Here is a 12,349-nt window from a genome sequence, read left to right as displayed (position 1 = left end):
GGGAGAAATGGAGCAATATCCTGTCAGGTGAGCTGCCCAATAAAGTCCAAACAAACATAAGTTCTAACATTTGCCTAACATTTTATGGCCTTTTGCATAGGCTAACATTGCGAATTATGTTGTTTCAGGTGTGTCCGACAAAGCCCCTATGGCAAGACCAGAAATGGATGGGGATGTCAACCTACATTTCCCCAGAGACGTGCCATTCATCCTCTCGAACTGCACGATAAATGGGAATGTGCAAATAAATATGGGCAAAAGCTAGGCCCATCAGTCTAAAATACTGTAAACAGCCTAGGTTCCGATAGTTTCCGATCTACGCAAGACTCCTAATGAGTTGCTAAGCAACAATTCAAACTTTACAGAGTTCTATTTTGCCTGGGGAACTATTTTTCTCACCGGCCAATAATTGCCACAAAATTCCAATAAAATGATTTTAATTAAATGCTGTGTTTCGTTTTGGCAAGTAGCCGTATAATAAGCGGGATAATGTATTGTCCGCCGGTAATTATCGGAAAATAAGTCCCTTCAGGACGAAACAAGACCCCTCCACTGCGTGTCGGGGTCCTGTTCGCCCTGTCGGGACTTATGTTCCGATAATTACCGGCGGACAATACATTATCCCTTACATAATCCATACTGTACAGATTATTCTGGAGGTAGGATTGTTGTGATTTTGGCCTCTGTTCCTTTCTGGCAGGATTGAGGAGGAGTGGATGAGCAAGGAGGCTGTGGTTGTCCTTGTGGCGGACTGCCTGAAAGTGAATGCCAACATAAAGGAGATAGGGTAAGACCACGCCTCTCAAACAAAAGAACCACAGGGTTATTTATCTCACCAAAATCTATAGCATCATTTGAATGAATGAAACTATCATCCTTGATGACCTATAAAAATTGGAACATGAAAATACATGTTTATATCTAATATTCCCAGCAGTCAGGTGAAAGTATAGGTGTATGAACACAATATACATATTCCGCAAATGCCAGTTGTGGCCGAGTGGTTAACTGAAGTGAAACTGTCAAAACCCACATCTTAAGTGGTTGCCATAGAGACGTATGGTTTTGTCAGCCCCCTTTGTACCCTGTCCTTATGTAAACTGTGCTTATTCTGCTGCATTTAGTGTGGTCCGTAAGGTACTTTATATGTCAAAGAAGAGTTATATGAATTTAATGACTGATGTAAATCACCGTCTCATTCTTTGCAGGGTTACCAACACTCTATTGACTGTTTCTTTGTCAGGAAATGCCAATCTGGCAAATCACAGGTATGCTGTATGTATTTTACCAGTGCCCATATTAGCAACCATATCATTAATTATTATTATTTACAGGCAAATGAGTCCTTGGCCATTGCCCTGCTTGGGTTTCCTCAGTCCTCAGAGGCTTCGTCCAGTCTCATTACTTTTTCTCCTAATAGCACTGTAATAGCGGATGACACTACAGTTGCAGTTACAGCTACAATTACAGTTAAAACAAAGTCCTTTATAAAGTCTGGTTAATCAGAGCACTTAAAGTGGAGCCTCTCTGTTCAGTAGAGAGTAAGTATAAGTATATATACTCTTTTGATCCTGTGAGGGAAATTTGGTCTCTGCATTTATCCCAATCCGTGAACTAGTGAAACACACACTAATCCCGGCGCAGTGAGCTGCCTGCAACAACAGCGGCGCTCGGGGAGCAGTAAGGGGTTAGGTGCCTTGCTCAAGGGCACTTCAGCACTTCAGCAGCTACTGGTCGGGGTTCGAAGTACAAGTCCGAAGCTCTAACTAGTAGGCCACGGCTGCCCCCAAGTACAACACTGTTTCCAAAAAAGTTGGGACAACTTCAAATCTTGTAAACCCATGTTTAGCTGCAGAAAGGACATAGACAACATATGAAAATTTTAAACTATGACAAATTTGACTATTTCAGGAAAATTATAGACTAATTTTTTATCTGATTCCAGCAGCATGTCTCAAAAGGGGCAGCAAAAGGCTGGAAAAGTTTTCCGTCGAAAAACAGTTGTTCCTCCACGCTTCTGTAATTAACTAACTGGTGCGTCAACGGGAGAGGACTAATTGTAGTGAGAGAGAGGAGTTTTTCCGGAGCAGCACAGATGTACAAACTTCAGATTTTATTTTAAAGTGCCAACATAAGGGACTAACGTTTCGATGTTCTGCTACGTCTTCGCCAGAGTCTAGTCTAAACAAAACATTTCAGTAACTATTTAGATTAATTGGCACCATGGTGAAAAATGGAGCATCCCAGAGAGGCAGAGGTATTCATCATTCTGTGAAACCTTTGTGGGCAAATAATGCAACAATGTAAAAATAATGTAATGAAATTGCCAAAATGTTTAACATTTTTATCATCTATAGTACATATCATTTTAGAAATCAGAAATCTTAAATATAGTATTGGATCTCCGTGATCATACCTCAGATGATACTGTGTTACAAACAGACAGGTTTCTTTAAAGAGAACCATTGTATGGGCTCAGGAAAAAATCTGATAGCCATTCCCTATGAACACAATTTGAAATTCTATTCAAAAGAAAGATCCTACCATGCAAAGAAGAAACCATATTTAGAAATGATCCAGAAATGCTGCCGTCTTATCTGGGTCTGAGCTCATCTAAGATGGAATCAGACAAAGTGGAAAGCCATCCTGTGGTTAGACCTGCTATAAAAATAAATGTATTATTTTTATCATCATCCAGACAAAGTATTTGACTATTTCAAAATAATGCCAAACTGCATTGCAGTTTAGACCTGTAACATTGGGTGCATCAAGAAACAAAAAACACAATTATGAAGACCCCATATTGTTGAGCAGCTGAAATCCTATATCGGGCAAAAATGGGACAACATTCCTTTCTCAAAACTCCAGCAACCAGTCTCCTCAGTTCCCAAACCTCTACAGACTGTTGTTAATAGAAGAGTTAAAGCAACACAGTGGTCTCAGCTTTTTTGAGAAGTGTTGATGGCATCAAATTCAAAATGAACATGCTGTATATTTTCCAAAGAACAATTAGTATGGTAATAATTGGTAACAATAAATATGGATTTTACATGATTTGCAAATCATAGCATTCTGTGTGTATTAACATTTATTATAATTTTACTTTCTCCTCCATTTCAGTGCTCACTCTGTGGACACACCCTCCTCATTGACATCTATTAGGTGAAGTCCCTTCTCACCCATAACTGAGTAATGTGTGTCTGGTTTCACAGTCAGCAAAGTTATGAACGATATGTTATTGGTATTAGCAATGGCATAACCATCTTGAAGTACCCTTAACTATCTGGTTTCAGTAATGGTCATTTAAATGGCATGGTAATTAATTGCATGGTATATCCCTCAGGTTTGCCAACAGTGAAATAATGGGCCATCACCTTGTCCTCCTCAAGCCTGTGCTCTCAGCCTCTTCTCTGCTACAGGAGATAGAGTAAGTGATGGACAGACCTCTGACAAGTAGAAGATACCAGACTGTTCAGTTGTGCCTGTGTTTGTGTGAACCATGTGTTAGAGCGCCCTCTAGTGTTGAGAACATTCTGGATGCCACCCTCCCTAACTTTTGTCTAGACCTTTCCCCTTACCATTGTGCTACGATGTTCTTTCTGCAAAGACTAAAAAAAGACTAAAACTGTCTATCTAGCACTCTTGTTTTGAACACCGTGAAGTCTGTATGTTAGTACTGTTATTCACAAGTACTAAGCCTTTGACTTGAACAAGGCCAATGAAAATGTCATACTGTAGATGTAGTACATCCAGTTTCTGATTGTTTAAATGTGGATAGTACTTTAAACTGGTGATCTGTAGACACTCGCGATAGGATCAGGAGACTAGGGTGATTTGAGGACAGACAGGAACAAAAACAATGGTTGATTGAGCAGCAGAAACCAAAGAGAAAGTGATAGTATTTTTTATTCTTTCATTTTAGGAGGGTTGCTTACACAATTAACCAAAACAAACAACAGTTGAACATAAATATGCTCAACTTTTAACTGTTTCCAGCATTTTGTCCTGTTCAGTGCCCAAAATCAGGTTTGATTGGTCATACTAAGAGAAACCTTCTTCTTTCTCTTTAGTCTGTCTCTGAAAAACATTGGCATAGATGGAACTGAGTTTCTCACTTCTACAATGCAAAACCTGAGGAACCTGAGAAAGCTCAGGTAAGCCCATGGGATGCAGTGGTCTTTATCAAAGTTTTCAGTATCTCTGATTGTTAATAAAATGAGGTTAAGCCGGCTGAACTTCATTCAGTCAGCTGTTTGATATACCCACCCGTTAGATATATAGATGTCAAATAACAATTTTCTTTTTCTTTCTTTCTCTCTTTCTCTCTCTTTATTTTTTATATCTTTCCATATTTCTTTATGTATCAGCCTTTATACTGAGCAGTCTTCTGAGGATGAGGTGTTGAGTATTATTGCTGCATTGCAGGGATGTCCAAACCTTGAGAGTATTTCGTAAGTTAGAATTCTTTTCATGACGCACATTTACTGTTCTTTTAAAAGCATAATCCCTATGGTTTTACTAGTCTTTGTGTGTTGCAGCTTGGGTGGCTATATAATCAGTGATGAGGGAGCAATGGCACTCAGAAGAGTGTTACCCAGTCTGCCTCATATCAAGTCCATTGGGTAAGACCTGTCCCAACATTTCCAACAACTGTATTAAAATGTTCCTCGCGTCCTTAACCCTTAAAGGAGTACCGTCACACTGGTGTGACGGGAATGTTGAGAAATGAACGTTCTAAAGAATATCTGGGTTCATTGAATTCAACATAGAATTTTAGAACCTTCAATTTGTTGCGGAACTTAGAATGTTCAAAAACCTACACCTTTAAGGGTTAAAGGGGAACTCCGTTGAGCCCCGTTGTTCGAGGTCACTGAGTACTGTCGGTTGGAAAAAAAGAAAGGAAAAAACCCCACTGGATTTATACAGTTTCCTCCCAATTACTGAGTTAAACATGCATAGTAGTGCCTCGTAAGGATCCTGTTCACAGGTGTGTTGCACAGCACTTGTATTGACATTTGTAATGAGTCTGTTACATTTGTAATAAGTCTGTTAGAGGCACAAACACAGTCTAAAATCTGCCTCTATAACATACGTAGCTTTGTAGCTGCCTGGCTGCGCTAGTCACTAGCAGGATTACTCGAGCTATACACTATAGCTCGGGGTCATGACGGCCAAACCCCTAACTGCTTGACTGCAGTGTTTAGCCAGTGGTGGCAAGCGAGCTAATTAGGCTATCAGCTAGTTCAAAAGTTTAAGTACTTAATGAAGATATCCAGGGGTCTTTATGCCTCGACTAAGTTGATGTTGCCTATAAACAACAATTCATGTTCATAGAAACAACAAGGTCACTAAGACATAATATATTTCATTCCCCGTGTTGACATGATTTCCACCCGCTGTTTATTGCGAGACAAGGCATCCGCTTTCATTCATTCATTGAACGTGCGCTGTGCTGTAATGGAAACTTTATTGCGTAGGCCTAAGGTAGCCTAAATTGAGTTGTTTTTTTAATTATGCATGATTTACTTTTTTATTAAATTTGTAGGCTGGAATGCCTCGCGGCAACAATTGAACAATTATGTTTAAATGTAGGCTAGTAGGCTACTGCTTCAGACTCTGGCAAGCTCAGAAGGGGGCGGCAAGTGACTAGCTTGAGAGCGACGTGTTGGAGACCCAGTGTAGGACAACAACTTTTCATCTGAGGGTCAGCTATAAATAGAATCATGGCCTTAATTAGAGGATTTACGGTGTGCACGTGTGTTTTAGGCATAGTGCAAGCCCTAATCTCTGAACTTGTGCATTTACATAACAATATTTAATACATTTTCCCGGTGGTGACACCCCCGAACCCCCTCTAACTTTTGAGCTTAAGTAGCATACGAAAAAATGTCTGACCTGTCGCAAGTTCACCAAGCTCCCGATTTCATTCCACAAGCCTAGAGCGCCCTCTTGCGGCTGTAGACAGTAATGTTTCATGTCGGGTTCATGTCAATTCATACTGACTAACATTTAAAAACATGTTAAATTATATATATTTTGATATGTAAGTCGCACCTGACTATAAGACCAGCCAAACTATGAAAAAAATGCGACTCATAGTCTGGAAAATACAGTATTTGTGTAGCCTGGGTGTTCCCATGCTGCCTTGCGCGCGATTTGATTCACGCTGCTAAGGCAGCCTGGAGACCATGGAGCAAGTTTTCGCCTGAGATAGGGGACCAATCACAGAACAAGGGGGAAAGCAAGACGATGATGAGCTATGCACAGATACATTTGATAGACATCCGTGGCACCCAATAAACGGATCTGGGCATTTTTTTTCAAATACGAGAAAATTAACGTATGGTTCCCAGACCACGTCTCATTGAGAAGTGGTGGCGCTAGCCAGGCTAGTATTTGTGCATGGTACAAGTACATTTTTTTCTTTCACTATGTTGAGTGACATAAAAACTTTCTCCTGGGAGCTTTTAGAGAGGTCACACTTTAAAGTTACATCTTTTCCCACTTCCCAGTTGCTCATGAGTGCACTATCAAATAAAGAGAAGTTAACAATAAAGAGAAAGTCACCTCAACCCCAATGCAATATCATGTTATGTATTTATTCTTGACACAACGCAAAGAGTTTAGAGTTGCAGAAGCATGAAATGTGTGAGCTATTGCTGATGGCATCCCTTGTTGTCCTCATAATTGCAGGTTGTCTCAGGGTTCTGGCTGGTCACCACAAGGAGCTTTGGCGCTGATCATGGGAGTTGTTCAGTGTTCACCACTAGAGAGCATCAGGTGAGAATGCAGACACGCAGAAGTGGGAGATGGGGCCTTTTATGCCTTGTAGAACATGTATAAATGTTGAAATATTGCATCTATTCTCTTCTTTGTCTGTCTGTCCTCTGTCAAGGCTGGACCATATTGTGCTATTTCCAAATGCGGTGATCTGTCTGGCCCAATGGCTTCAGCAGATGACCTTTTTGAAGTCTCTGAGGTGAGATGACCTTGCTGTATATAGCCATGACCCGCGAGAGATGAGATGTGTGGTGTGTGAACACTACTCGTTGAACTGCAGTAGGCCACAGTGGAGAGAAACCGAGTGGACAGATTTAGAATGACAGGAAATTAAGCTGGTGTGTCAGAGTCGATGTGTTCACAGGAACCACACACTATGTGCCCTCTCTGCCGTTCAGTTAGCCTTGGTCAGCCTTATTAGATTGCTATACAGCCGTTTTATATATTAGATGTTCACTTGCTTTTATAGTTCATGTAAGTGTGGCAGCTGCAGTGCTGTTTTATGTATGGCTAATGTTTATTTGTGTTGTTGTTTAGACTGAATAGGATCTCCATGGGGACAGGAGACCCTGAGGAGTTGAGCAACACTGTTCTGTCTCTAATGGCATCACTGCAAGGCTGCGCCTCGATAGAACAGATTGAGTGAGTGCACACACACACACACACACATACACACACACACACACGTGAGACTCACCTGTTACACTGTTGCACACTATGTCTTACATACACCAATGAACACAGAATACACATGAGTAAAAAAGGGTAAACACACCTTGCTGAGGTGCTGACTGATTTAATGAAGACTTTAATGACACAGAACATACATACATTTACTCAACTCTCTCTCACACACACACACACACACACACACACACACACACACACACACACACACATAATACACAGACATACATTTACTCAACTCACACACACTTACACACACACACACACACACACACACACACACACACACACACACACACACACACACAATACACATACGGGACACTTACTCAACTCACACACACACACATTGGACTAATGGATCAGGGTTACGGTAAACCAGGATTCCTACCATTGTGAGTCTGTCCCTAAATTTATTCAGAAGATGGTTACCTCAGTTTGAATCTCTTTATCTGTCATAATACACATCAGTATGACGAAGGCCTGAACAACCCTATTGACTGTCATTTGATCATTTGCTTTTCTGTGCAGGTTGGAAGGCATGAGGCTTGGAGACAGTGGTGTACAGGAGCTGATGAAACACATCCCCAGATGGACCAAGCTCAGACGGATAAAGTAATTGGACCACAGATACTGACGTCCACATAATCACTTATGATGAGTTATTGATATTTCAACAACCACGACAATAACAATAGTTCCAAAACTACTTTAAATATTATTTTGTTTACACATTTTATTTCATCTAAGTACAATATAAAATGTAGTGCCACCTGCAGTACCATTCTCTGTTCGTTTGCGAACACTTTCTGACAGTTTGAGGAGGTAGTTCTCCGCCACCATACAGTGGAGCTGGATGAAGGGGTACCAAATGTACCAAATGTATGGAATGTTTGTACAAAATTGTTCACATTTAACTGTTCAGAGAAAATATTCGCCGCAAACGTTCGCCTGTGTTTGTGAGTTTGAACTGTGAAGTCCCCTGCTGTAAATGTCCTATGTGCTTGTACTCTGCAGTCTGGCAGACACCAGCATGACTGACAGTGCTGGGGAGAGACTGGTGCAGGCACTCACTCACTGCACAGTACTGGAAGAGCTTGAGTAAGCACTCATTTATCACACATTGTTTAAGTATAGTATAAGTATATATACTTTTTTGATCCCGTGAGGGAAATTTGGTCTCTGCATTTAACCCAATCAGTGAATTAGTGAAACACAACCAGCACACAGTGAACACACAGTGAGGTGAAGCACACACTAATCCCGGGCGCAGTGAGCTGCCTGCTACAATGGCTATTTCGGGGAGCAGTGAGGGACTAGGTGCCTTGCTCAAGGGCACTTCAGCCACGGCCCACTGGTCGGGGCTCGAACCGGCAACCCTCCGGTTACAAGTCCAGAGTGCTAACTAGTGGGCCACAGCTGCCCCATACTTAACTAGTCTATATATACATCCACCCATCATCCACAACAAACTTTAAAATAATTATGAATAATGAGATAATAAGAAACAATACAATCCGTGTGGTTTGATGTTTATTCTGTTATGACACAGTATCTGATTGGTGACCTTGCACTTCCTGTCTGCTCTAGTCTCAGTAAGAACAGGCTGGGTTATGCATCTGTAACCAACTTGGGTGAAATTCTGAGTGGTCTCACACACCTTAGGATCTTCAAGTAAGTCTGTCATGAATTTATACACAAAATGCAAAAGAAAGCTTACAACTAGGTACTTACATGATCATATGATTATTGTAATGATGTCTTACAAAACATTAGATTAATAATGCAATTGCACGATTATAAGACTGAACTATTCTGCGTTAAACTGGCTCTTAGCGTTCTTTAAAATATGTTTTGTCATGTTTTGCTATCTGATATTATGACTAACTTTAGTTTAATTTTGGGCTTGAAGTCTCTCAGAGAACCAGGTTACTGCTGATGGTGCTATGAGTTTGTCTGCAGGACTGATGAACCTTAAGCATCTGACTAAGTTACAGTAAGATTCTCCTTTGTCTATTAACACCTAAAGCTAAGTATGTCATGCCATGAATCTGGTTCAATATTGTTGATATGTGAGCTCAACAGCCAATCAAATTAGCCCAGCTCCTGAGGCAGTGTGAATAGTATATTTCTCAGTCAGAGCCATTTTGTTTGTGTCTAATTCACATAGTCAGGAGTGTCCAAACACTAAAGTTATTTTGAGCACACACCCAGAATGACCAGCTCAAGGACTCAAGTGAGAAGCAGTTAGCTGAATTTGACTAAATGTGTATTGGATCCCATTCACAAATTGCACATATAACTATGTGGTAACTATCTGGCGTTTTGATTCTTCTGATTGCAATAGTCACATTCTTTTCTATGCCTAATCGATCAAAAAGGAAGGTAGATTTGAGTCTATATTGAGAATAATGGGCACATGGTATTGGATGTGGATATGATATGCAATATAAATTACTATTTAGAAATTATTGTCATTGTTGGAGAATGTTTTATATTCTTGTGAAGTTATGAATGCTGATCAGTGAATATATATTACAGTTTAATCTCTATTGGGACACCTGAACTTGCCAGTGTGGCTGACTCCTTAAGACACTGCGTCAACATTGAAGATATCAGGTACTGTCTGTTTTTGATGTTTGTCGCTGTATCTACAGTAGTCTTTCAAAAGAATGTGTAGCATTCAACCTAATAAGACTGCTTATGTTAAACATTTCTGTTGTGTTAATATATGTATTGAAACCTTGCTTTGTGACTTCCTCCAGTTTGGCCTGGAATAATTGCGGTGATGAGGTGGCTCTGGTGCTGGCTAAGGTTCTACCTAAATGTGTGAATTTGAGGTGGCTCGAGTAAGTGACCTTATACAGTTCTGAATTTGGTTTACCTCATTGCAAAGCGCTCTTTTATTTATTTAGTGTAGTTAATCGCTTTCAATCTTTTCTGTGTTTCAGTTTGGAGTGTAACCGAATCAGCAGGGAAGGAGCCAGAGCTCTTGCAGAGAGCCTGCACTTCTCCTTTAGCATTGAGGTTGTGAGGTACACTCTTCTTTATCATTTCCTGCTTTTAATTTTCCCTACTAATATACCTGACTTATGACCTTCTATATTACTACCATATTTAATTTGCATTAGTACAGTCAGGGCCTTAAAGCTGCAGTTGGCAAGATTTTTTTTATCATATTCTTTTTTATCATATTCACTGAAACCGACAATATGCTCCGACAGAACAACATAAATCAGCCGGTTTTAGAAATAAACCCGCACTTTACCTCCACCTAGATGCTGTTATTTGTTTTGCAAAAATCCACAGCTCCCGGTTCTTCTGGTCCAATCAGAGTAGGGATGTGTGAGATCTGACTGTCAATCACAGTCTGGTGTGCACTGACGAGCACAAACTTGATGAGAGGGTGCTCGGTGGTAGTGGGGGAGGGGCATGTAAACATTAAAAATTTTGAAGTCCCCTCAATCTGTCAGACTTGCCAACTGCAGCTTTAACTGTATGAACCAAAATGCATTAGTATTCATATTTGTTTTTGATGTTTTATCATGATAGTTGTATACATAAATAAGTGTCTTTATTAATTTATTACAGACATTAACTTATTTATGTTGTTTGTTACTGTATTATCAGCTTTTTGCTCTCAAATTTTACTTTTCCCATCCACTTGTGCTGTGTTAAATCTCCCTGTCTTGTCAACAGGCTTTGGCGGAATCCCATCAGCAAAGATAAGGAATATGCACTAAGACAGACTGAGCGAGACTAAGCTTTTCCTCGACGTAGTGGTCACTGCACGGTCCATCCTCACTAGGTTGAGGTTTTATTTGCACTGCTGACGAGGAGGAATGTGAATAATGTTTACACGATAATGAGGAGCACGCTACCTCAACATGTGCTTCAGGAGTAGAAGGCAGGAGGCGCAGGACCCGCAACTGAGGGATTCACCATTCCAATAGAGCTTTGGAGGAGAAACACAGAGGACATACATTAGGCCTACAAACATGACAAATCTATATATGAATTCCCCACCCCATACCCCACTGGGCCCCACAATGGACTTGTAACGGATTCCAGTTCCATGAGGCTGAAGTGCTCTTGGGCAAACACCTAACCCCTCACTGCTCCCCGGCTGCTGTTAATTAATCGTTAACAGTCCACCATAAATGGTCCGATTCCTCCATGAGGTAGAGTAATTAATCAACAGTCCACATAAACGAAAGGATTATCAGCCTGGGAATATCAGGACCCCTTACAACATTATTTCTCTCCTCTGTGTCCCTCTGAAACAAATCTGCAGTCAAAAGTATGTGTCTGGTGTTAATCGGTCACACAGCAAAACCATAAATCAGTTTAAGGAAATATGCTAACGCTATTGAGAAATCACATGGATAGATCAGGAAGCATGATGCTCCACTGTCTCTGAATACTTTGGTATTTAGATAGATAGTATCTAATGATGCACTTTTGTTTCCTACTCAAATTGATGCATTCAAATTAGTCCAGTTAATTGGACCTTTGGCTGCAGCAGATACCTGCTTACACACGCACAGTGTTTTAGCAGCTTCAAGCAGACAACTTTGAGTGTTCATAAACTCCACACACACACACACACACACATGGGTATTCCTGTGTTCACCTGAACACACGCACTTTGTGCTCTTCATTATTATATATTTTGGGTATAAATATTGTTACCTTTTTCGTTGTGTTTTTTTTTTTTTTCATTCAAATAAGTTATGGATGTGATAACCTAACTCATCCCTAGATGGCGATGTACACCCATAGTTGGAAGATGAAACTTATAGGCTACATTATATTATTTTAAATATGTTTGCTATTGAATTATGTAGCCTACATTATGCTTTGTCTTATGACTTGACATGTA

The 12,349-nt window shown here is 40.4% G+C and overlaps 1 protein-coding gene across 2 annotated transcripts in view; it reads left to right on the top strand.

Moving 5' to 3' along the window:
- nlrc5 (NLR family, CARD domain containing 5) overlaps positions 1-11,503 on the top strand; it is a 34,517-nt gene extending 23,014 nt beyond the window's left edge. For both annotated transcript variants that reach the window (XM_048257537.1, XM_048257536.1), the window contains exons 27-44: positions 701-787; positions 1,209-1,268; positions 3,121-3,162; positions 3,344-3,427; positions 4,071-4,154; positions 4,368-4,451; positions 4,539-4,622; positions 6,694-6,780; positions 6,896-6,979; positions 7,318-7,422; positions 7,999-8,082; positions 8,485-8,568; positions 9,058-9,141; positions 9,380-9,463; positions 10,009-10,086; positions 10,233-10,316; positions 10,419-10,502; positions 11,167-11,503. In XM_048257537.1, the coding sequence (XP_048113494.1) occupies positions 701-787; positions 1,209-1,268; positions 3,121-3,162; positions 3,344-3,427; positions 4,071-4,154; positions 4,368-4,451; positions 4,539-4,622; positions 6,694-6,780; positions 6,896-6,979; positions 7,318-7,422; positions 7,999-8,082; positions 8,485-8,568; positions 9,058-9,141; positions 9,380-9,463; positions 10,009-10,086; positions 10,233-10,316; positions 10,419-10,502; positions 11,167-11,230 (1,447 nt within the window). In that variant the 3' untranslated portion in view covers positions 11,231-11,503. The remainder of the gene's footprint in view (positions 1-700; positions 788-1,208; positions 1,269-3,120; positions 3,163-3,343; positions 3,428-4,070; positions 4,155-4,367; positions 4,452-4,538; positions 4,623-6,693; positions 6,781-6,895; positions 6,980-7,317; positions 7,423-7,998; positions 8,083-8,484; positions 8,569-9,057; positions 9,142-9,379; positions 9,464-10,008; positions 10,087-10,232; positions 10,317-10,418; positions 10,503-11,166) is intronic.
- The last annotated feature ends 846 nt before the right edge of the window (positions 11,504-12,349 follow it).

This window comes from Alosa alosa, chromosome 11 (genome assembly GCF_017589495.1).
Source record: "Alosa alosa isolate M-15738 ecotype Scorff River chromosome 11, AALO_Geno_1.1, whole genome shotgun sequence".
In the NCBI taxonomy this organism is placed as follows: Eukaryota; Metazoa; Chordata; class Actinopteri; order Clupeiformes; family Clupeidae; genus Alosa; species Alosa alosa.
The sequence above is the reverse complement of the archived record's forward strand: the minus strand, read 5'-3'. Positions and strand labels throughout refer to the sequence as shown.